Here is a 25,237-nt window from a genome sequence, read left to right as displayed (position 1 = left end):
GACTTTAGAATCTTGTTAGGAAAAGCTCATCAGTGGCATCATTTCCATCCTACTCCATTGCTCACGTCTGCTTGTTCTTCAGATCAAGACTCTCACATCAGATGTGACACAGCTTTCCACCCACACAGGAACTCATGAAATCTCCAGGCAAGGTACTTCCAACCCAGAGAAAATACAGAATGCCATTTGAAGATAGAACATTGCTGTTTAAAATTAAGAATAAATGAATAGATTACATCCAGCAGATAAAGAGCTACTTAACACTTTTGTTACTGATCTTAAAAACAGTCCTTACTATTTAGGTTCTGTAGAGAATCTTGACCCAGAGACTAAAGATTTGGTTTTGGGTCCTGCTGGACTACTTGCAAGGCTTTCAGACCTTGTCTTGGTTCGCTCATAATCTCGGGGGTTTAGTGTCCTGTCCATGAAATTGGGACAAGGATAACTGCCCTGACTAATTTAGAGAGTTTTAATCAGGAGCAAAAGAAAAAATGTTAAGCAAAAAATGCTTTGTTAGCCACAAAGTGCAGGATAATTGTAAGGTGTTACTTTTATTATCACAGATCAAGAAAATGTTCTTTATTAGTCAAAATAATTTGCAAATAGTTCTAAGTGTCTATCTGAAACTGAGTTCCCCTCTGTCAAGTTTGTGGTTCAACTCTCTATCCCAAATGTTTTCCCCTTTCTTGTCCAACCCTATTCCCCTCAAGATTGAGCAGTACCAAAGAAAAGGGGGGATTAAACCAAGCAGGACCTGTGCAGCCCTCCCAGGCCTAAAAACTTTTCCATGTCACTTATTTCTTGTTTGTAGGAAAAAGGCTTTCAGCCTCCTAGGCCTCCCCTGAGTTCCAAAGGGCAGATTCAAACAGTTACTAATTAGGGGAGCGGAACATGCAGAAAGATACAATAGTGCAGCTTTGGGGCCTGTCCTGGTTCTTCCTCAGGTGATGTACATAACAACCTGATACATGTCTCTGAGGTCTTCTACAGGGACTGAGGTCTCCATGCAGGTGGGGGATGGTGACAAGCACATGGACCCAGGCTGGTTGGAACCAGAAAGCTGATGATTGAGATTCCTGGGGCACAAACCCTGTTACTTCACCACCAACCAATCAGAGGAAGGTCACACACCCTGCAGACCTCCCCCCAAATAAAAACTCTTACCCCCAAACTGATTTTGGCAGGCAAGAAGACCTTGGTTCTTCTCTTCTTTGAAGAAAGAATCCCCAAAGAGACCAAGGTCATGAGGCACAGAGTTTATTAGAAGCACGGTACGTGTGGGACAGCACACAGAGAAGCAGTGTATCTGGGGCGGAAGTTACACACTCAGAGAAGAAGAGTGTGGGTGTCCTCGCTAGTGAGTGGCACACAATATGCTCCCAGGGTTTGCATGAGGGTGACTCCCTCTCTCTCCCCTATGAGCGCATCATCTGCAAGTCCTTAGCTGGGCTTCCACCAGGCGCCCTTGTGCATCTTTCCCGTCAGCACCCAAGCGAAACCCACAGCACGGGCGAGAGGTCAAAGCCTCCATGCTAGTGATATTATAATGGTTTTACAATATGACCAGGCTACCAGAGGACAGCTAGAGACCCCCTCTATGCATGTGTCAGGTTGGGAGATCCCCTGAGGCGGGCCTCCTCCTCTTTCAACCAGTTAGGGCTCATCTCAGAGGGTCAGCACAAAACTGGCCAGAGCAGATTAACCTGAAGGCTGTCTGTCTCCTGCCTCAAAGCTCCGGCTCCACAGTTTTCACCTCAGAGTTTCTTGCTCAGATGTTACAAAGTTTCCATCTTAGATGTCTTTCCTCCTGTGCAGACGGCTTTGCCTTCTGCCTAATGCCTATGCCTATTCTTGGACCCAGCCCTATCTTTCCTGCCTCAGAACCCTCAGAGAGTTCGGGCTTTTTGAGCGCAAGCCACCGGTTCTCCTTGCTTGGCCCTGCAATAAACCTTTCTGCTCCAGACTTGGGTGTTTCAGTTTGTTTGGCCTCCCTGTGTGTTGGGCACGTGCACTTGTGTTGACAGTATATCTCTACTTGGCACCTTACATTCCGAGATAAACACATGTGGCTCTTAAATGGACACAAGTAGGGCCTTTGTTCTACATAGATAAGGACGAGTTGGGATGAATCTCCTACCTGTACCTTCAACTTCACGGGCTTCCTTCCTGCCATGTCCATTCTGAAGTATTACATTTCTTATTATTAGCAGTTCATTTATTATCATATTAAAAAATAACAAAAACACCTAGTAAGTCACCTGAAGAATGATCATATTTCTTTAGATAAAATGAGATAAATTTGTGCTTCTAAATAATTAAGCTTAGTGGTGGGACAAACTAGAATGCATAAGTTGTAAAGCAAGTAAAAGATTTTGTTAAAAATTGTAAAGAAGCAAGGATAAAATCATAATGGTAAAGCTAATGCCAAAAAATGTTCTCTGATGGTGGCATCCCAGGCCACGGACTTGGTCAAACTATACCTGTTTTTCCTGAAAAATCTCCGTAAAACTCAGCACACACTCTTCACTTGCTATGAAGCAATTAGGTGTCCCAGACATCCCAGAACATAGCAAGCCTGTTCACACTTGGTTCGGATTAACTTAGACTTGACTCCTCACTAACACTCCTGCCACCATCTCATATTCAGTGAGTCAGAAAACAACATAAATATTTCTCTGTAGTATCTTTTAAATTAATTTTTTCTTTCCTTTTCTATGGCTATTTCTTAAAACTATGCCCTTTATAGTGTGCTTGGGTTTCCAAAACCGTCTCCCAGTAACCCCTCAATATACCCATCCTGAAAAGGGATGTTAAGATAACTTGCAAACATCTGTCTTTACCACAGCTCCTTCCTGCTCAGGAACTGTCTGCATCTCATTCTTGGTGTAAGTTTCACATCCTTCTATGCTTCTTCTGTTCCATTTTTCATAGCCCATCAACAGGATGTCCTGTTTAGTCAATTTGGATTCATTACCATGACCATGGGGTCACCTCGCTTGTTCTCCCATTTGTACTTTTGCTTAGAACTTTTGGAATTAAGATTCCTTCTGCTTTTTCATTGATTCATTAATTGAATGAATACTTAATGAATGCCTGTTCTATGCTAGGCATTTTTCTGGGAATGAGAGACCAGCCCCACTGTCAGGGAAAAATAATAGCCAATATGCAAACAAACAATAAATAAACAGAATAGGAGAATGATATATTATGGAGAAGGTAAAATGCAATGACACTTAGAGAATGATCAGAGGGAGGCATAGCTTTGGGCTGATCTTAGGGAGTCCCTTTCCAAGGAGGTTAGCCAATGACAAGAAGGAGGCAGTCAGATGGAGACTGACGGCAAAGGCCCTCCAGCAGGAAGACATGGCATGAAGGTCTAGGAACAGGAATGAGCTTGGAGTGTTCAAAAGATAAAAGTAGGCTGACTGCACTTGAACGTAGTAAATGAGGAGTAGGAGGGAAGGTCCCAGAACCTGCAGGGCCAGATCATTAGGGCTTTATAGCTCATGGGGAAGGGTTTAGATATTATCCTACATGTCCTGAGAAGTCATTGGAGCATTTTTGGTAAGAAACAGGAAGATCTCATGACCATCTCCTCCCCACAGCTCCCTAAGTATTTTCTCATCAGCCCAAGGTACAGCGATGAGCAGTTCTTTGAACTTTGTATTTTGCTTTTGATCATTTTCTAGTGTGGAGGTGGAGGGGCTTTTAAAACGACATGCTCTCTCCCCCTGTCTTCCAGGGGAGACCCTGATACCCACCTCCTTGCAGTTAGCAGGTGTTACCTTCCAAAGTTTCCTGGGGGAAAAACTTTGACAGACCACTTTTCTAGCCATTTCATGTGTGTATGAGACTAAGAAATATATCAGTAGCTAGAGTGTAAGGAATTAAAGGACAGAGAGCTTCCTTCCTCTTTATTTGGTGTATCCTGGAGCCTGTCATATGCCACTTAGGCACAGAAGACACACTCAACGAAGTGACTTATTTATAAGAAAACATTCCTTTCTTCTTTTCTTCCCACTCAACAGGTTCACATTTTGTTTCATAATAAAGTTGTTCAGAAGTGAAAGTGTTCAGCTTTGCTCGAGTCCACCTAGCGGGTCCTTTCTAAAAGAGCCCAAATCCAAATATAAAAGCAAATCACCAACACAAGCCCTTGTAAACCCTGGTATGGTGAACATTTCTGGTAACACTCTCAACACCATGAAGTTAAGGTCACTGATTTGTAGTCCACTGCTTTTCACGGTGCCTGGAATGAGATGTAGCGGTTCATTTTCATTATTTAAAAGAAGGCATAAACGCTGTGCCAATCTTTTTCTAGGTGCCTTTATCCCCCGGTCACTTAGCAAGTCTCCAAAAAAGCATTTTAAATACAAGGGTCAGTCTGTGTTCCTAGTTTGTGTGAGTGGAGGACCAGGTAGAAAGCAAACAACCTGAAACTTTCTTTCCTAATGATGTCACACTTACTAAATGGTCGACCCACGCTCCACACATGTGCCACCATTGCCACATTTCATCAAGAGACAGGGAGATGCGTCACACTGGCCAACACTGCGCCCAGCATTGGGGTGGCCCTCAGGCGTCCCCAGGCTTCTGAAATGGCCACTCTTCCTGGTGCGGACTTGAAGAGTAAAAATACAACCTTGAAAAGAGAAAAAAATACTTCATATTAAAAAAATGGAAGAAATGGATAAGACAAGAAGACAATTATTTTTCGTTCTTAAAGTAACATTTTTCAACATAAAATAATACATGTTAATTTAATGAAAAAAACCCTGAAAACAGAGAAGCATGGAGAGAAAAATAAAAAATCATCTACAGTATCACCACTCCAGAGAAAGCAATTATTAGCATCTTGACATGTATGTGTGTGTGTGTGTGTGTGTATATATATATATATATACACATTTGCCTTTTGCAGAGTGAAATGCACTCATCAGAGAGCAAAAATGTAAAGATGATGGAGTCAGGTGGCTCTGCATTTAATTACAATCTCTGCCACATAATGGCTAGATGACCCAAATCTAACTATCAATTTTCCCACCGTCAAAATGAGAACAAGTATAACTACTGCATGAGTTAAGAGGAATAAGAAAATATAAATGAACTAGCCAGTATAATGCTGGCAGTATGTAGGTCTTGTATTCCCTTCCACACTCTCAGAAATTCACTATTTTATTTATTAAAAAAGATTTCCTTTTAGCAAAAATTGTGGGATGCTAATATTAAACTTTTGTAGTCTTTATAATCATATGCAGAAAAAAACTGTTTAAATGACTGTAATATGCATTGTCTAAAGTGTTCACAACACAATTTCTCTTTTTCATGAATAAATAAAATACTTTTGTTATGAGGAACTGTTAAATATGTTTTTGGCTAAACACTTGGCATTGCTATATTTAGAGAAACGTTTGGTTAATACTAATAGTTATGTGTGTTTATTTCTCAGAGAGATGTTTCACGTCATTCAATGTAAGATACAGTGTAAAGGCAATGACAGTGAAAACTATTTGTAGAATTCATATTGTATAATTTCATTCCTGTTCATATAGCAGATTAAACATAATCTGCTTCGTATAGTACCATGCACCAGGTATATCTTGCATGTGATAAAGTATATAGTTATGAAGAGGACTTTTGGAGCTATGACATTGGAAAGACTGGCAAAGTTCCAAATAAGTGATAGCTTTTGTGTTTTTTTTGACAGTAAGAAAAATTTTAAATTATTGCACTGAACTCATTACTCTTCTCTTGTGGGCTCTGGTTTGAAAAAGAGTGAGAGAGAGAGAGAGAACGAGAAAAGTTGAACTAGCCAGAAACTGTAGGTACTAACAGTATAGGGTATTCTCAGGTTGGAATAACATTTGTACAGCATTGTTAATGAATCTGAATCTATTTTATGTCCACTCTGTTCAGCTGAGTAATGTTTAATAATCTCTGTATCAATGAACACTAGCCACTGTGACACTAGAATAATCAATCGATGGGATAATAGATTTTCCCATGTTCACATTAGTCAAAACTAATTTTTAATTCTACATCAGAATTAAATAGGCCTGTCAGTGAGAGTAACAGATCTTAGAACCCTGATGAAATCTATGGTTCTCTCTAGAAAAACGCACACAGTCATACACACAGCTGTGTGTGTGATTTCAGGAGACTCAGGGACCCATTGAATCCCATCCATGAACCTCAGCCTGAGAACCCTGCAGCTCTCCAAAGATACACCTTTGGAGATGGGGGAAGAGCCCCTCTTATTAGGACAGGAAAACAGGAAGGCCCTCTGTCCCTGGCATGTGTAGATTCTTTAATCTGGAGAAGGGTTAAGTAACCTCTTCATGAACATGGAAGTTATAGGGAAAATAATAGCTCATTATAAACACTTCTGGAACAAAAGCAAAACGGCTTGATCAACTGAAAGAATTTGCATTTTAGACTGAGAACTTCTGGATGAGAGTTACATATCTGAAGTGTTTATCAAAATGTGAAAGCCTACGTCAGATACTCTTTTACTGTGTGTGATTTAATCATCATTCTAAAGACAAATGTGATAACCTTAACCTAGTTATTAAATTCTTCCATAAAACTCTGTATTTGCTTTGTTATGACTGATTAATATAGTGGCTTCCAAATCTAGGAAGGCTTATTGAAATGCAAATTTTTAGACCCCCATCATAGAGATTTCGATTAAGCAGTTCTGGGGAGGGTCCAGAAATCTATATTTTATAGAGGTCATCCTGTATCATTCTTTACAGCCAGTGAGAGCAGCCCTGGGGAATCAGGTTTACAGTACAGTTGTGATCCGGTCACTATGATAGGTAGGTGATACTTGTCCCCAATTTGTAGGACGTAGTAAATGCCACTTTATGATGGAGGAAATGGGCTAAGGTATGGTCGTGGAGTTTCCATAAGACTGTGGATTAAGTGGCAATTATCAAGAAGACCTGCCCAAGATTTTCATCCTAAGAAGTCTGGCATGCTTCCAGGTCTGTCAATCTAGTTGTTTCTGTCAGAAGACGGGCCAGCTGTGTGCATACTCATTAACAGACTCAAGGAGAAAATGACAGGTATCAATGAAAGCCTGTCTTTGTTCTTGTTAACGAGATGTGAAGAAAAGCTCCTAATAGAAGGGAAAAAACAAGACAACAGGAAGCCAGGAAATGTTGGACTTCAATAACTTTGAAAGCATCAAGCTCTCTGACAGCAGGATGGAATACTGCTAACAGCTAACATTTATTGTGCTTGTCATGTACTGGTTTCTGGTACAAGCGCTTAACGTAATTATTTTACTTAATTGATTAGCTCACAAGCACCCTATGGGGCAGGGTTTTTTTGTTTGTTTGTTTGTTTGTTTAAACAGAGGAGAAAATGGCTCAGAGAGTATAAGTAACAGGCTAAAAGTCACACAGATACTACCCGGCAGAACCTGAATTTGAAGGCAGCCTGACACCAGGGCCAGAGCCACTGTCTGTGGAGCAGAGAAAGGGGAGCAAAGGTTTGACTGGAGCTGGGCCGCCTTCCACCACCAGCACCGTCTTTGGTGCTCACAGAGTGAGGGCTCTAAGCCGGGCAGTCTGTGGTCTCTCTGTTAACCCCCTCTCAGAACTACAGAGGTGCTGTGACTGTCCCACGTTACAGCTGGGGCACAGTGAGTCACGGGGAGGCTGGCTGACTCGCCGGGGTCATGGAGCTTGTAGCTGGCAGAGCGGGGATACATACATATCCCTGCACCTGGGTTCAGGGTCCACACTCGTATCCTGATGCTGTATCCAGAGTATTGACGTCCGCGAGCAAATGACAGCAGGTTTTGATGACTCCCCCCTCCCCCCCCCCCCACAAGGCCTCTGTTTCACTGAGTGGAAGATGTGTTTTCTTTAACATGTATAGGTTTACCCATCTTTTTCTTTAGGTATAATGTTTTAAAAACTCATTGATTTGTTTTGCCCTTCCGATGATGTCCTATGGTGAAAGAACTGCCGAGCATTGAATACAGAGCCTCAACATATTTTATTCTTTAAGACACTCTTCTGAGAATCAGCACTGATTACATATTCAAAGAAAAAGTTTCTCTGAGAGCCTTGGATGAGTGGACTAATTTTATTGGAGCCTGACCTTGTATCACGTTGGATGAGCTGTGTTGCTTTCATATGTTTCAAGTATGTGGCATCCTGCATCTGTGTTTAGGCAGAAGTCAGTGGGGGTGGGGAGAAGGGGGCTGCCAGGCAGGCAGAGAACTCAAGTACCCAAAATGGCTTTGAGGTCTCACATGGACGTGTGTCACATCCTGGTCCCTAATCCTGGACTTCTGATGGAGAGGAGGCTGGTCACGGGCGAGTGGCTTAGGACATTGCAATGAGCAGCCCCTTGACCAAATATTCTGGGACCGGGAGCCACTGAAAAGCTTATTTTCACCAAATGCAATATTATAACGATTCAAAGCATGTCTTTATGTTATACCTATACCTACCTACTATGAATCAGCTTTATAGGGAAGATCTGAGTCTGTGTTCCTTTTTGGACACACAGAGACGGGCTGTGGCAATACGACTGCTTGCCCAAGCACGGTTTTCCCCTAATCCCCTTGGCCTCTGGGGACCTCCGCAGGCCATGTCCTGATGGTGTGGGTAGCTGGCAGCAGACTGTCTCGCATCTTTTATATCAAGTGCATTCCAGAGTTAGATGGGGCTTCAGTTCTCACTGTGACTCCATGAGGTCTACCCTACTTACACTTTATTAAAAAGCACACTATATTAAACAGTCGCCCACAATCCTGACCCCCTCATATCATGCTGCACTTGTCCTTCTGTCTCCCACAGAATTTATCACCTTATACTACTACATAATTTACGTATTTATTATACTTAGTGTTTATTGTCTGTTCTCTCTTTTACCCAACTAGAATGTAAACTCACAAGTGCAGGAATCCTTGTTTTGTTCCCCGAATCATCCTAACACCTAGTACATAGGTAGTCAATGATTAATAAACAATGAATGAATGCTTTCCATTAAAATCCAACTCTGATCAAGTCCAATTAGAAAGCAATTCTCACTGCTCATTTTGGAACTAGAAATATACTCTTTAAAAGTTTTTTCTTTTCTCAGATTTTGAGACAAGTAGGTATAGTGTAAAATCTGTCCGTGCCTTACCTTGAAAGCCATTTTTAAAATCAGCTCCGTCTGGCAGGAGATCTGGAGTGTATTCACTATAGCCACCTACGTAAAACTGACTGAAGACATTGAGACCAACCAGTTTTCCTGGGGAGATGATGGATTTATTTTGCTGATCGTCTACCTTCAAAAGGAAAAATATTCAAAACCTATTAAAAAGGAAATTGATTCCCCAGGGTGAAATGTTAAGATACTCTTTTGTTATTTCCCATTAACTTGGCATGAAAACTTACAAAGAAATTCACCACTTAATTCTCTGCTTCTCTGCTGGTGTCTGTTACCATGAAATATTAATATAGCCGTCACGGTTTTGCATCTCAGTCAAAATCATAGTTCTCCAAAGATTAGGAGCTGGCATCCCACTGGGCCTCTTCCCTCTGGCCTCATGTCCCTCTCCCATCCATTCTCAAATGACTACCAGTCATTTATCAGAAAGTGGAAATTGACCATGGCACCCAGATCCCTTCTTAAATTTCGCAGTGGCTCTCCATAGCTCTCTGGATAAAAATCTAAACTTTTTAGATAAGTCCTTTGATGATATAGACCGTGTCTGCCTCCAACCACATCTTTTGCTTCCCCTCGCCTGAAAGCCAAACTAAACGATTTGCCTTCCTTAAGCACACGCTGGCCACTGTTCTTTTCCTGAACTGCTGTTTACTCAAGCATGCCTTTCCTGAGAAGCGTTCCCTGAATCCTCTCTCTCACCTGACCTGTGTTATCCACCCTCTCATTTATCCCCACACCTCTTAACTGCAATCATCCCCCTCGTGGGGCAGGCGGCCCAGCCCATTCTCCCCTGTCCGTCAGCGCAGATCTGATCATGGAGCAGCTCTCAGTAAGACTGAGGGCCCGACAGAGGAACGAGCATTTACCTTCAGCCAGCCCGTCCGGAAGGACCTCCCCAGATGCACGGTGTGGATCCTGCGGCTCAGGTCGAGGGGATCGCTGCTGACTGTTGCCGTGCCAGAGCCCAGGTTGTAACTGTGAACCATGCGCCCGCCACGCAGACCCACGGCCAGGAAGTCATCGCCACTCAGCCCTGGAAGGAGAAGACACGGGGCAGCCCCGCTGAGAGGAGACCCGGCAGGCCAGGCAGCTCGCTTCACCCCGGCTCTGAGTCACAGACCCGAGCAGGGGGCTATAGCCCACACTCAGCTTCTCATCCGCACTCAGGTGTGTGCGTGACCTTGTCTGAGAGTGAGGGTTCTGGTCAACCCAGGGGGATGCTCAATAACTAAAATGATTGGGATAACTGAGCATCAGCTTTGCAGTTCTCTCTGGTTTGAGAGGAGCATAAACATTTATTTCTATAGTTGCTCAGAGTGTGTTCTCAATGTTCTGTTGCAAACGCTCTCGGCCACGCCCTCACCGCTAGTTCAAGGCCCGCTGTTTCCATGTTCCCTCTTTGCCATCTCCCTGCACTAGTCCAGCGCCAGCCATGCCGCCCTGCGAACTGCAAGACTGAGCACTCAGGATGCAATTCTTAAGGACCCATGGGGAGGGGCAGGTGGTTGGGAGAGTCCTGGCATCAGGCACTAAGGAAAGATCCTGGAAGCGGGTTTGGTGGCTTTAGGAAGGTCTGGGATGGTCAGTGGTGTGAGTCCTGGAAGGTGGACAGAACACACATAAGCCAAGGCAGGGCTTCTAGAGCTCGGTGGGGGCAAGAGGTCTGTGGACAGCATAGAGCAAATACATCACCCCGTTTCTCAAAGGTGTGTTTGTGGACCTTAATACTGAGGCTTGCAGTTTACAGAATTGAGGCAAGGGCTTGTGCTTGGGGGAAGAACATAGGACCCCATAAAAGTAAGAGGTTTAATCACAGGGCAAAAAGCAGAAGTGAGTCCTTGGATGTGGGCAAATGTGGGTGTGCACAGCACCCCCCTGGATTTCTAAGGGTGATACCTCGTCTGCTTCCTCAGCTTCTCTTGGTTGTTAGGCTGATCAAGGTAAAGGAGAGAAAAATCTGCAGGGCTGGGATTTCCAGACAGTGCAGGGAGGTGGGTTTCCTAAAAGCACTGGAAAGCAGAAGACCTAAGTATTACGTAGGGATGCTTGAACTCTACCTCAGCTTTCTTCATGGGCCTGCCATAGACCCTGAGCTAGGTTACTTTTCCAGCAAATCTCTCTCTCTGATAATTTCTTCCCACCTGTGGTGCTGTGGCAGGTAAGTCGGGCTGTGCATTCAAAATAGAGAGAACTTGCAGGAGAAAACATACATGCAGGAAGACAGTAGACAGAAAGGAGAGAAATCATCCCACGGGCTGGAGACCGCATCTCAGGGGATGTTGGAGTGTACACAACAAAGGGGCAGGGGGTGAAGAAGGGGACTGCAGGAGACCTCCTGTGCCTGCGAATGGGGATCTTTTTGAGAAATTCTTGTGGCATCTAAATTGTCTCTGCACATCATTCAGGATGTTGGGATGGAGACGACATTCTGCAGATGGAGCTGGTGGTGGGAGAGCAGATCTGAGCGCGGCGCTCTTTCCTTCCCATCCTGTTGCTGTCCCTCCATCCTGAGTCACTGGTGGCCCATTTCATGCCAGGAGCAACTTTACCCTCGAAGTCCTTGCAGGTTGGCTCAAGTGCCATGGGCAGCAGAGGAGAAGCAACTTGGGGTGGGGGGCAGTCGTTGTAACAGGGTGGGGAGGGGCTTAGGGCATTACAAGGAGGTGATTTTGAGTTGGTTTCTGAGCTAAGCTGTAAAACGACCAACAGGAATTTGCTAGGTGGTTGAGAAAAGGAGGAATGCAGAAGATGGCTGTTCAAAGCTGAGGAAATGACGTTTCAAAACCCTGGGAGGGGCAACGAGCATGATATCCTTATGGAGCTTCTGCGAACTGCGGGGGCTGGTGTTTGGTGAACGTATAAGAAAGAGCCGTGCACTTAAGGGCTCCGTGTGCTAACTACAGTGAGTGATTTAAGTATTTTACTGGAGACTCTCCGGAGGCATGGAAGGGTTCTGAATGTGAGGATTACGTTAGATACAGCCTTTAGAGGAATCTCATAGCAGTGCTGCAGATGGAACTCAGGGGCAGATGGAGAATCTCATTGGACGATCATTTAAGTGACTCAGGAGAGGAAAGATTAAAGTCTAATAAATCAAGGCAGCAGCAGAAGGGTCAGAAACAAGGGGAGAAGGGCTTCCCTGGTGGCACAGTGGTTAAGAATCCGCCTGCTAATGCAGGGGACATGGATTTGAGCCCTGGTCCAGGAAGATCCCACATGCCGCAGAGCAATTAAGCCTATGCATCACAACTACTGAGCCTGTGCTCTAGAGCCCACGAGCCACAATTCTCGAGCCCATGTGCCACAGCTACTGAAGCCCGCATGCCTAGAGCCTGTGCTCCGCAACAAGAGAAGCCATTGCAATGAGAAGGCTGCACAGCAATGAAGAGTTGCCCCCGCTCTCCACAACTACAGAAAGCCTGCACGCAGCAAAGAAGACCCAATGCAGACAATAAAATAAATAAATCAGAAAAAAAAAAGTATATCCTTCCAGGCATTTAAAAAAAAAAAGAAAAGAAACAAGGGATGGAGGCAGGAACCATGGGAGTTGATTTTAGATGAGCAGTTAAGAGTAACAAGGTCTAGGAAGTGAATAAAAATCCTTTTAGAATATACAGAAAAAAAAACCTTCCCCCAAATTTGGTCTCTTTCTGGCTAGAAAGAAAGGTCGTAACTCAGTTCCACAACTACTGTTACGCAGAGAGCTTTGAAGTGGGTGTACTGTTGTGAGTCGTAATTAGCATTATAACAACTCACAATACTGGTTAGAGGAAATTTCTTGGGGGAAGATGAGATGCTGTGGTCAGAGAAACACCTGGCCTCTTCACAGGCAGAGACCAGTGACTTAGCAACGAAAGCAGGAACTTTGTCTAGGTGAGGAGGGGGCAGTGTTGATGAAGAATGGAAACAAAGTGAAGAAAAGGCCAAAGAGTTTGACAAAAAGAGTTGCCAGGTCATTCGAACCTTCTCAGATGGTTCTTAGAAGTGTGTGATGCAGTAGGGTCAACGATGGTGATGGTCATAGATTCTAAATATATAAAACCTTGGGAGGGAAAATAAAATGCTTGTGTGGCGAGCATGTGATTATAATTCAGTTTATGGCATTTTGTTCCCTAAATTATTTAAAAGAGTTTATTTGACAAAGGGAGTACAACTCGAGGATGGAAGATGCCTTAGAGGACTGGGGCGGGGAGGGTGGGGGGGACTCGATGGGGGGAGAGTCAAGGAAAGGAGGGAATACGGGGATATGTGTATAAAAACAGATGATTGAACTTGGTGTACCCCCCCCCCAAAAAAAAGAGTTTATTTGACTTGCTTGTTTGTGGTTTGCTTCTTTTAGTATTTACATCGGAGGTTCTCCAACCTGGCTGGACCTTGTTGACAAAGCCTCTGATTTAATTGGCAAGTATGGACAGAAAGGGGAAATCTATTATATAGGAGGGAGGAAGGGTATCAAAAGTTTCAGACAATAAGCCCAGGAGATGGCAGTTCAGTCTGACCTGAAGAGACAGACAAAACAGAGAAAATAGGCAGAACTGTGCAACAATTCTGTCTGCCTTAGGGTAGTTCTAAAGGAATTCTTATGTGAAAACAACATGCAAACTAAATAACAAGAATTAGAGATGGTCTAATTAGCTACACCTGGAAGGAAGGCCTGGTGAAGAGTAGCCAATAGTTGGAGACATTGATTCATTAAGTCCTCAAAAGGAAGAATAAGACATGGATAAATGCACTAACTCAGGCATGTGCGCTGGAGAGAATTCCTGGGTGCACCTGTCCTGCCGTTCCTCTCAGACACAGGTCAATCATGGGTTGCTGTAAACTATGAACATGATAGACGTGTGCTGTCACGTGGTCTTCCTGAAAGGCCACCCCAGAAACAGATCCCATGGCCTGTGAAGAAGCAGAAGTGCACCTTCAGGGGCCCTTCATGGGATTTGGGACCATTTGGAAGGCTATTCCTCTGATTGCTCTGAGGGGACATCTGGGAGTAAAACATTTACATAGACAGTGCTGCGGAAGTCTGTTATTTCAGCCCTCACCAGGTAATCCAAAGGTTAGTATTGTGACCTTTAACAACAGGGAAACCTGATCATCCCCATTCAACTGATTCAAAAATCTTTTAATTCTGATAGGAAAAAAAGAAACCTTTCTGAAGCATTTTATTTGCGATGAAATTTCGATTTATTAGTAGAGAAAGAGTGATTTGTAGATAAGTTCATTTGTATCATTTTTTTTTAGATTCTGCATATAAGTGATATCACACGATATTTGCTTTTCTCTTTCTGATGTACTTCACTTAGTATGATAATCTCCAGGTCCATCCATGTTGCTGCAAATGGCATTATTTCATTCTTTATTATGACTGAGTAATATTCTATTGTATATATGTACCACATCTTCTTTATCTATTCTTCTGTCAATGGACATTTAGGTTGTTTCCATGACCTGGCTATTGTAAATAGTGCTGCAGGGAACATTGGGGTGCATATATCTTTTTGAATTATAGTTTTCTCCAGATATATGCCCAGGAATGGGATTGCAGGATCATATGGTAACTCTATTTTTAGTTTTTTAAGGATCCTACATACTGTTCTCCATAGTGGCTGTACCTATTTACATTCCCACCAGCAGTGCAGGAGGGTCCCCTTTGCTCCACACCCTCTCCAGAATTTATTGTTTCTAGATTTTTTGATGATGGCCATTCTGACTGGTGTGAGGTGATACCTCATTGTAGTTTTGATTTGCGTGTCTCCAATAATTAGTGATGTTGAACATCTTTTCACGTGCCTCTTGGCCATCTGTATGTCTTCTCTGGAGAAATGTTTATTTAGGTCTTCTGCCCATTTTTTGATCTGATGGTATTGAGCTGCATGAGCTATATGTAAATTTTGGAGACATCTTTTGTTGGACGCATGATTTGCAAATATTTTCTCCCATTCTGTGTGTTTTCTTTTCATTTTGTTTATGGTTTCCTTTGCTGTGAAAGAGCTTTTGAGTTGGGACTTCTCCGGTGGTCCAGTGGTAAGGAATCCACTTTCCAGTGTAGGGGACGTGGGTTCGATCCCTGGTTGGGGAACTAAGATCCTACATGCTGTGGGGCAACTAAGCCCATATGCCACAACTCCTGAGCCCACGTTCCTCAACTAGAGAGCCTGTGTCCCACAAACTACAGAGCCCACATGCCCTGGAGCCTGAGTGCCACAGTTAGAGAAGAGAAAACCTGCACACCACAACTAGAGAGAAGCCTGCGAACCACAGTGATGCAACAAAAGATCCTGCATGCTACAACTAAGACCCGATGAGTTTCATTGGGTCCCATTTGTTTATTTTTGTTTTCATTTCCATTACTCTGGGAGATGGATCAAAAAGGATCTTGCTGTGATTTATGTCAGAGAATGTTCTGCCTATGTTTTTCTCTAAGAGTTTTATAGTGTCTGGTCTTACATTTAGGTCTTTAATCCATTTTGAGTTTATTTTTGTGTGCGGTGTTAAAAAGAGAATTATAATTTCATTTATATTATATGTAGTTGTCCAATTTCCCCAGCACCACTTATTGAAGAGACTGTGTTTGCGCCACTGTACAGTCTTGGCTCCTTTGTCGTAGATTAGTTGACTGTAGTTTATCTCTGGGCTTTCTATGCTGTTCCATTGATCTATATTTCTGTTTTTGTACCAGTACCATGCTGTTTTGATGACTGTAGCTTTGTATTGATAGTACAGTCTGAAGTCAGGGAGCCTGATTCCTTCAGCTCCTTTTTTCTTTCTTAAGATTGCTTTGACTATTTGGGGTCTTTTGTGTCTCCATACAAATTTTAAGATGTTTTGTTCTAGTTCTGTGAAAAATGCCATTGGTAATTTGATAGGGATTGCATTGCATCTGTAGATTGTCTTGGGTAGTATAGTCCTTTCCACAACATTGATTCTTCCAATCCAAGAGCATGGTATCATTTTCCATCTGTTTGTGTTGTCTTCGATTTCTTTCATCAGTGTTTTATAGTTTTCTGAATACCAGTCTTTTGTCTCCCTAGGTAGGTTTATTCCTAGGCATTTTATTCTTTTTGATGTGATGGTAAATGAGATTGTTTCCTTAATTTCTCTTTCTGATACTTTGTTGTTAGTGTATAGATATGCAACAGGTTTCTGCATATTAATTTTGTATCCTGCAACTTTACTGAATTCATTGATGAGTTCTAGTAGTTTTTTGGTGGCATCATTAGGATTTTCTACGTATAGGATCATGTCATCTGTAAGCAATGTCTAATCCATTTTGAATTTATTTTTGTGCATGGTGTGAGAGAGTTAGTCCAGTTTAATTTTTCTGCATGTAGTTGTCCAGTTTTCCCAATAGCATTTATTGAAGAGACTGTATTTTCCCCCATTATGTATTCTTGTGTTTGTTGTCATAGATTAATTGCCCATATATGTGTGGGTTCATTTCTGGGCTCTCTATTCTGTTCCATTGATCTCTGTCTCTGTTTTTCTGCTAAATCCACAATGTTTTGGTTATACATATATGTATATGCTCAGGGAGTATGATAAATCTCCAACTTTGTTCTTTCTCAAGAGTGTTCTGACTATTTGAGCCCTTTTGTGTTACCATAAAAATTTTAGAATTATTTGTTTTAGTTCTGTGAAAAATAAGTTCATTTGTATCATTTTTTTAGATTCCACATGTAAACAATACTATATGATATTTGTCCTTGTCTGGCTTAACATTTAAAGTAATTATTCATAAGTGTGTATATACTGCCACTTTATTAATTGTTTTAGGGTTATTTCCGTGGTTCTTTTTTGTTCCTTTCTTCTTTTTTTGCTTTCTTCCCTTGTGATTGAACGCCTAACTTGTGTTGTTTGGATTCCTTTCTCTTTGCGAGTGTGTGTGTGTGTGTGTGTGTGTGTGTGTGTGTGTGTATGATTAAGTTGCTGGTCTCTTAAATTCACATTTTAACAACACTGCATTTTTACTCCCCTCCCCCAATGGTTAGTTTCTGACATCATATTTTACCTCTTTTTGTTTTGTGTATCCCTTAACTGCTTATTGCAGATATAGATGATTTTACTACTTTTGTTTTTTAACCTTCCTAGTAGCTTTGTGTGTGGTTGATTTACTATATTTACTGTATATTTGCCTTTAGAAATGAGCTTTTTCCTTTTATAATTTTCATGTTTCCAGTTGTGGCCTTTCCTTTTTCACTTAGAAAATTTCCTTTAACATTTCTTGTAAAGCTGGTTTGGTGGTGCTGACCTCTACTGGCTTTTGCTTATCTGTAAAACTTCCGATTTCTCCATCAAATCTGAATGAAAGCCTTGCTGGGCAGTGTATTCATGGTTGTAGGTTTTTCCCTTTCACCACTTTAAGTATATCATGACACTACCTTCTGGTCTGCAGAGTTGCTGCTGAAAAGTCAGCTCATAGCCTTATGGGCATTCCCTTGTGTGTAACTTGTTACTTTTCCCTTGATGATTTTCATATTCTCTCTTTATCTTTAATTTTTGTCCTTTTAATTACAATGTGTCTTGGTGTGGTCCTCTTTTGATTGATCTTATCTAGAACTCTCTGTGCTTCCTGGACCTAGATGTCTGTTTACTTTCCCAAGTTAGGGAAGCTTTCAGCTATTATGTCTTGAAATATGCCCCCTCTTCTCTCTCTCTTCTCCTTCTGGCACCCCATCATGTGAATATTATTATGCTTGATGGTCTCATAAACTGTCTTCATTTTTGTTTATTCTCTTTTCTGTTCAGCTTCAGTGATTTCCACCACTCTGCCTTCCAGCTGCCTGGTTAGTTCCCCTGTACCATCTAACCTACTGTTAATTCCTTCTAGTGTGTTTTTCATTTTAGTTATTGTACTCTTTACCTCTGTTTGTTCTTCTTTATATTTTTTGATTCTTTGTTAAAAGCTTCTAATTTCTCAGTCTGTTCATCCAGTCATCTCCCCAGTTCTTTGAGTATTTTATGATCATTTCCTTGAACTGTTTATTGGATAGATTGCCTATCTCCACTTCACTTTGTTCTTCTAGGGTTTTAGCCTGTTCCTTCACTTCAAACATATTTTTCTGTTGCCTCATTTGCCTACGTTTCTATTTTTATTTCTATGTATCTGGTGGGTTCCTTCCATTTCCCAACTTTGGAAAAGTGGCCTTTTGTAGGGATGTCCTGTTTGCGGCAGCTCTCTGCCTTGTGGTCACCAGAGCTGTATGCTTCAGAGGAACCCCTATGTGGGCTGCGTGGGTCCTTCTGCTGTGGTGGGCTGACTATTGTGGGCAGTCTGTTGGGCGGGCTAGCCCCTGGTCTGTGTGGTTGCCAGGCCCTGCCTTGTGCAGAGCCTGCCAGCCACTGATGACCAGGGCCAGGTCATGAGGGGCTGACTTCAGAGTCCCAGGGGGTCCTGATGCTAGTACTGGCCCACTGCTGGGCAGAGCTGAGCTTCAGGGTAGGTGGTTGTGGGGCTGGGGGTCCTGGATCTAGCATCAGCCTGTTGATGGATGGGACCAGTTCCTCACATGGGTGCCTGTGGGATTTGGGGTATCCCAGAGCTGGTGTCAACCTGTTGCGGAGTGGGGCTGTCCGAGGGACTCAAGGTGTCTTGGAACTGGTGTTGGCCTGCTGATGGGCACAGTTTGGGCCTGGGGTGGGTCCTGGGACTAGTGCTGTTCTGCTGGTGGGTGGAACCAGGTACTGGGGGTCTCTGGCTGCAGGGTTTGGGGGCTCACAGTGTTGGTGTTGGCTTGCTGCTGGGCAGGGCTGAGGCCCAGGAGGTTCCAAAGCTAGTGCCAGCCCACAGGTGGGCGGACCCCAGTCTCAGGGTCTCTGGCTGCAGGGCCCTGGGTGTCCTGGAGTTGGTGTTGGACTGCTAGTTAAATGGGGGCTGGGTCCCAATGGCTGGCTTTAGGGCCCAGGGGTCCCAGGGCTACTGCCAGTGTACCAGTGTGCAGGGCCAGGCCCTGGGTCCTCTGAGGGACAAGGCCATGTCTGGCGCACTGTGAGCTCAGGGGGTCCAAGGACAGCCAGCCTGGGGTGTGGCTCTGGCCCTGCCCACTCACTGCTTGGCCTGAGGTTCCCAGGACGGGTGACGAAAGGCTGGTGCGTCAGGCCAGGCAATGATGCTGATGAGCTAGCGGGAGGGCTCCGAGCGGCTGGTCAGCAACAGGGCCCTCATGGTAGGCCCAGCTCCCTGCATGGTGCCGCCAGGGTCTGGTCCACAAGGTGAGCTCCAGGTATCTCCTGCCTCTCTAGAAGCCTCTCCAAGATCAGCGGTGGGTCTGACCCAGGCTCCTCTCGAATGACTGCTTCTGCCCTGGGTCCTGGGGTGTGAGATTTTGTGTGCCTTTTAAGAATGGGGTCTATATTTTCCATATCCCTCTGGCTCTCCCAAAATTAAGCCCTACTGGCCTTCAGAGCCAAATATCCTGTAGCTCATCCTTTTGGTACAGGACCCCCTGGGAGCCCAGTGTGGGCCCAGACCCCTTGCTCCTTGAGGGGAACCTCTGCAGCTGTAATTACCCCACAGTTTATGGGTCAGTCACCTGGGGGTGGGTCTTGACTGCAGCGTGTCTATGCCCCTCCAGCAAGTCTTGTTGTGGTTTCTTCTTTTTATCGTTAGTTGTAGAAGATCTTTCCTGCTCGCCTTCAGGTAATTCCCTTCAACAGTTGCTCTGTGATAGCTGTAATTTTAGCGCCCGTGGGAGGAGGGGAGCTCAGGGTCTTCCTACTCTGCCTTCTTGGATCTTTCCAAACTGATTCACAGATTCTGAGAGACAAGTGGATTTTTCCTTTCGCTTCTTCCTTTCCGTCCTGAGTGAACTAAAAGCTGTGAGAGGACCCACAGAGATAATGGGGTGACTTTCCAGTTCTATGAACCTGGCTTGGTGAACAGCTCCTGATTACTGGTGGGAGTTCCCTCCTGAAGGATCCATTCCTGTTGTGCACACACTTACGTGGGTATATTTGAATATATTCTAGGGTCTGTTAGGCTTTTAGATTTCTGAAAGGAGGAAACTACCTTTTAATCAAATATTCTTTTTTTAAATTAATTAATTGTTATTTTATTGGCTGTGTTGGGTCTTCGTTGCTGTGCATGGGCTTTCTCTAGTTGCAGCGAGAGGGGGCTACTCTTTGTTGCAGTGTGGGGGCTTCTTATTGCAGTGGCTTCTCGTTGCAGAACATGGGCTCTAGGCACGTGGGCTTCAGTAGTTGCGGCACATGGACTCAGTAGTTGTGGCTCACAGGCTTAGTTGCTGCGTGGCATATGGGATCTTCCGGGGCCAGGGAATTGAACCCGTGTCTCCTGTGTTAGCAGGTGGATCTTAACCACTGCGCCACCAGGGAAGTCCTAACCAAATATTCTTGACATTGAAGTACAATGATGCTGACCCTGAAACCAAGATAAACTTAACTGAGCTTTAATTGACTATGGGTATATCCAGTTTTTAGAAAGAAAGCTAAATGAGGTATGAATGAAGAATTAGATAAATGTGAATGATTTTAGGAAAATAATGGAATAAGTTTGTGGAACTAGAATCAAACATGAAAGCAATGCAAAGAAAAAAATACGTCTAGTTTGACCTATGAGAAATAAGACCCAGAAGAATGGAAGTTTCCCCAGAGCAATACATATATGGTATAGGATTCTGGGCACTGGAGCCACGTGTACCCCATATTCAGAGGCAGACTCTGCTTTAGTGACTGTTACACTAAAATTAAGATAACTGGAGATTTTGAATGGATGCTTAAGGAGCATGCAATCTCTATCTTAAGATCTGTACAGCTTCTAATCATGGTGGGAAATTTTAGCTTCATGTTTTGTTGATATGACCTTTAAACTATGCATATCCTAGAGCTTTGCAAGCATCAGAAGCATACGAAGCTGTGTCTGTGATGTTTCTTCATTAGTCACTGTCTACAGTGGAGACAATATATAGTGCCCAACTCAGGGGGTTAAATTGTTAAAATGTGGGCAATGTTAAATGGCCACTGTTTGTGGCCAAACCATGCTGGTGCCCTGACTTCCAGCTGTGCGAGTGAACAGCAGGGTACGAGTGACAGTCACTACAGAGGCACTGCTGCACGCAGAGCACAGGAAAATGTGATAAAATGCACCTCCTGGGGCTACATCTGACTCACAGTTTTCTATCTCTTGAACAAAAGTTGCTGAGACTAGAAAGAGCGGGATCTCTCTGGATTTCTCGTGATGTGCTGTCAGAGACGATAGCATGGAAACAAGGGATGGAAGCACCCGTTTGCAGGGAAATTTAGATTTCCATGAGATGGAACCCCGCATGCTTGCTGGGCATGCAGAGCACACGGGGGTAGTGCCGGCTTGGAGCTGGTGGAGTTGCAGCTGGCTCCTCCTCAGGCTGCTCTTTTGTGAGACCAGGTGCCGCACGGAACTGCACTTGAATGAGCACTCCTCTCCATGTAAGTTTAACAAGGAGGGGTTTGCTAGGATCTATGTATTTTTGTCATTTTTGACATGGGTACAAGAAATGATTAAGTAAATGGTATCTCTGAGTGACCTTAACTTTTTTTTTTTAATTGGCTGCGTTGGGTCTTCGTTGCTGCACACGACTTTCTCTAGTTGTGGCGAGTGGGGGCTACTCTTTGTTGCGGTGCGTGGGCTCCTCACTGCGGTGGCTTCTCTTGTTGCGGAACATGGACTCTAGGCGCATGGGCTTCAGTAGTTGTGGCACATGGGCTCAGCAGTCGTGGCTTGCAGGCTCTAGAGCATAGGCTCAGTAGTTGTGGTGCACAGGCTTAGTGGCTCTGCAACACGTGGGATCTTCCTAGACCAGGACTTGAAGCCATGTCCCCTGCATTGGCAGGCAGATTCTTAACCACTGCGCCACCTGGGAAGTCCTATTTTTGTCAATTTTAACCTTATTTGAGCACTGGTCAAATTTTCACATAGTTCTCAGTAAAGTAAATTAGCTTGACTTCCTTTTGAACAATTTTAAGAACTCAAGTGATTTGATAACTTAGACGACACTGACAATACAGTTCGGGATGTTTAATTTCAAGAAAATGAAGATTTGATAGTTTGAGGTTGTCAGGTAGAAATTCTCATGGTTTCTCATCACACGATGAACAGTTTTCTGTTGTAGCACACAGACACGTACTGCCAGCTGTGACTGGAGGTGCCCAAGCCGTGGGGCCAGGCATTGGGCCACATGAGGGAGTGGCTGCCTGCTCCCGTCCTCTTCTTCCGCCTGGTCTGCACTGGCTCTGAACAGGCAGAGATGATGGTTTTGTGTGACATTCCACCTTCATTTATCTTTTTCTGTAGATGACATTCACCTCATTTTTTCTCCCACACAAAAACATCAAGCTATATTTATGTGCTCTTATTTCTGTTACTGTTAGTAACTAAGGGCTTGAAGTAAACAAGAAATCATTTGGCACAAACTATCAGGTAACCTTTTGTAGTTACCACAGCACACAGGCCTGTATGCCGGTGTCGGAAAGCTACGCTCACAAAGAGCTTGGATGCAGAGATCAAACATCCAGGGAGTTATGTATGCTTTTTTTGAAACAGTCTGTCATAGCATCATGCCTTTTAATACAGGATAATGTCGAGATTTAAACTTATGTTTCAATGATGTGAAATGTGATGTGTGTCCTCCCTTCCCCTTTATTCTGGTTCTAACTTCTCTGACATGGTCCAGATCAGTCAGCCCACAGAGTATTATGAACGAACGCAGGAGAGTCTCTGTCTGTGGAGAGTCCTTCAGTGAGTGAAAGAATCTGTAAGCATGTGATTTCTCTTGCAGTTCCCGCCACATGAGTGATGCTGGGGGCGTATGAAAGACATTAAGTTCATCCAAGAGGAATTTAAGAGTAATCTTGATGAGGGATTATGCAATTGCTGCTATCCTAAGGTTTTTGATTTATGAAAATGGTAACTTCATACGATTGAAAGCAGTGATTGTGAATGACAAAACGGTATATGATTAGGTACCAAATCATGGGGCAGAGGCTGCCTGCTGCACTCAGGCTTTGTGTAGGTAGGATACGGGAGACCTGGGCTCCTCAGAGGACCGTTACCTGGATGGGTCGTATCGAGGACGGGAGGAGACCTGGGGCAGGTGCTCCAGGCAGGAGGGAGAGGGAAGGTGGAGCGGATGTGGACCACCGTTCTCAGATGGAACATACTGGCTGCTTGCACAGACCGGTGGGCTGGGGATGGGCTGGGAGGGAGTGGAGCTGGGGGGCTGGGGGGCTGCTGCAGCACTAATTGTGGAGCATTGGCCAAAATATAAGGGAAAGTGTGGGAAACACACACAAAGGGAACACACTCCCTAGTGGTCCTTGCTGGATGCGGTTTCTACGTTCTGAGTCCCGTCTTTTCTGTTGCTTACATAATTCTTTGTGCTCAATGATGCCTGTGTCCCAGATGTAATTTCTGACCTCTGGTTTAGCATTGTTAACAAAATTTTAACAAAGTTTAGGTTAACAATAAGTTCACACAATTTGAAGTACATATGTTGTGCTTCCCTAAATTGATTTTAAGTTTTAGTGTAACAGAGACAGACGTTTTTGTATTCATTCTTTCAGAACTGTGAGTGTCCATGCATGATGGCCACAGTTGATAGAAAAAAGAAAAGCCACAGTCCTGATGGAGAGAGACCCAGACAAACTGTTATAAAAATATGATAACTGTTCCCAGGAAGCTGCAGTGAGATGAATTCTTACATTTCCTGGAAGTGTTAAAGACTTAAAAGAAAGATGACTTTTTGAGCTGAGGCTTAAAGGATAGATGTGTTTTTGAGGCACGAAAGCGAAGTGTGGGTGTCTCAGGAAGAAGGAACAGGCTGCGTGAACGCACAAAGGTGGCGGACACAGTGACATGACGTGGTGACATGACCTGGCATGTACACATGTGCTGATATTGCTGAGGGTAGGGCAGGATGAAGGGAAGGAGATTGTGCAAGTGGGCGGGGGCTGGAGACCCACCTGTGTGTGTCATGCATGTTGATGAGGGAGCATATGCATGGACTTCTACGTGGAGAATAGAGGGGGAGAGGGCAGGCCTGGAAAGGAGGTTAGTGCTATCGCAACAGCCTGTGATGGATAAACTGGGAGCAAGGAGGGGAAGAAAGAAGAAGGACAAAAGATGAAAAAGTCCTTGGAAGGTAAAATGGACAGACCTTGGTGTTTGATAGCACGTGGGGTATGAAACAGAGGGAAGACGACAAGGACCTAGTCTGCCTTGTGCACAACTGCGGGAAGAGTGCCTCATCTAGGCTCCCGATAAGTAGCTGTTAAAATGAATAGGAGGGAGAACTTCAGGTGGCTCCCTGGTCCTGGCGGAAGCAGAATGTTTACGCCAGTCGCCAGCAGAAGGGATGTGGGAGGGGAAGATCAGGTGTTCACCTGTGGACCGCTGTGGGACAGACTGCTGGTTTTTAGAAGAGCCGAACTATAAGACACATGTTAAAGGGAGTGAAGGGCAGGACGGGAAGAATTTGGGATAAAGGAAGCACCAAATATGACTGCAGAGAGGCAGGACCAGGATTAGGTGGGTTAAAATCCTATGTCAAGAGAAACATTTTCAAGTTGAAATGTTTGATGGGGTAATTTGTCCAGAGTTCAATGTGAATGAAGTCTGGCAAGATCAGACTCTGGCTCTGGGGACTCAAGGAAGAACATCACCAGTGTTGGGGAGTGACGGTCCCTTGCCAAAAATGTCAGAAATTAGAGGTTGGCCTACGTTTCAAATTATCCTATGAACTCTGTGGCTTTGTGCATCTTTTAATCTGAGAAAGACAAAGGCAGCATGTGAAATGGTGATTTTAGTAACAGCCAAATGCAGGTCAGAGATTGATGTTACTAAACAGTAACACCTAAATGTGGGGATACCACTGTTAGAAACACTCACTTGGCTCCTGGCTTCTCATATAGAACAGACAGCTGCAAACGGAGTGGTTAATGTTGATCATAGTATATTTTAAAGGAATATGTATTTCTTTAACCAATAACTTTATGCTACATAAATTGAAAAATCCTCCCGGCCTGTGATATTATGAGCAATAACTACATATCTCAGTCCATCCCCATATATGGT

General features: G+C 43.9%; 1 protein-coding gene across 1 annotated transcript in view; it reads right to left on the bottom strand.

Moving 5' to 3' along the window:
• Positions 1–25,237, bottom strand: part of EYS (eyes shut homolog) — a 1,676,468-nt gene that overhangs the window by 72,723 nt on the left and 1,578,508 nt on the right. Inside the window, exons 38-40 of the mRNA XM_057737776.1 lie at positions 10,041–10,207; positions 9,148–9,292; positions 4,468–4,642 (exon numbers count right to left, since the gene is read on the bottom strand). Of these exons, the coding sequence (XP_057593759.1) occupies positions 4,468–4,642; positions 9,148–9,292; positions 10,041–10,207 (487 nt within the window). The remainder of the gene's footprint in view (positions 1–4,467; positions 4,643–9,147; positions 9,293–10,040; positions 10,208–25,237) is intronic.

This window comes from Hippopotamus amphibius, chromosome 6 (genome assembly GCF_030028045.1).
Source record: "Hippopotamus amphibius kiboko isolate mHipAmp2 chromosome 6, mHipAmp2.hap2, whole genome shotgun sequence".
Classification (NCBI taxonomy): Eukaryota; Metazoa; Chordata; class Mammalia; order Artiodactyla; family Hippopotamidae; genus Hippopotamus; species Hippopotamus amphibius.
Note: the sequence above shows the minus strand (reverse complement) of the source record. Positions and strands in the feature narration are given on the sequence as shown.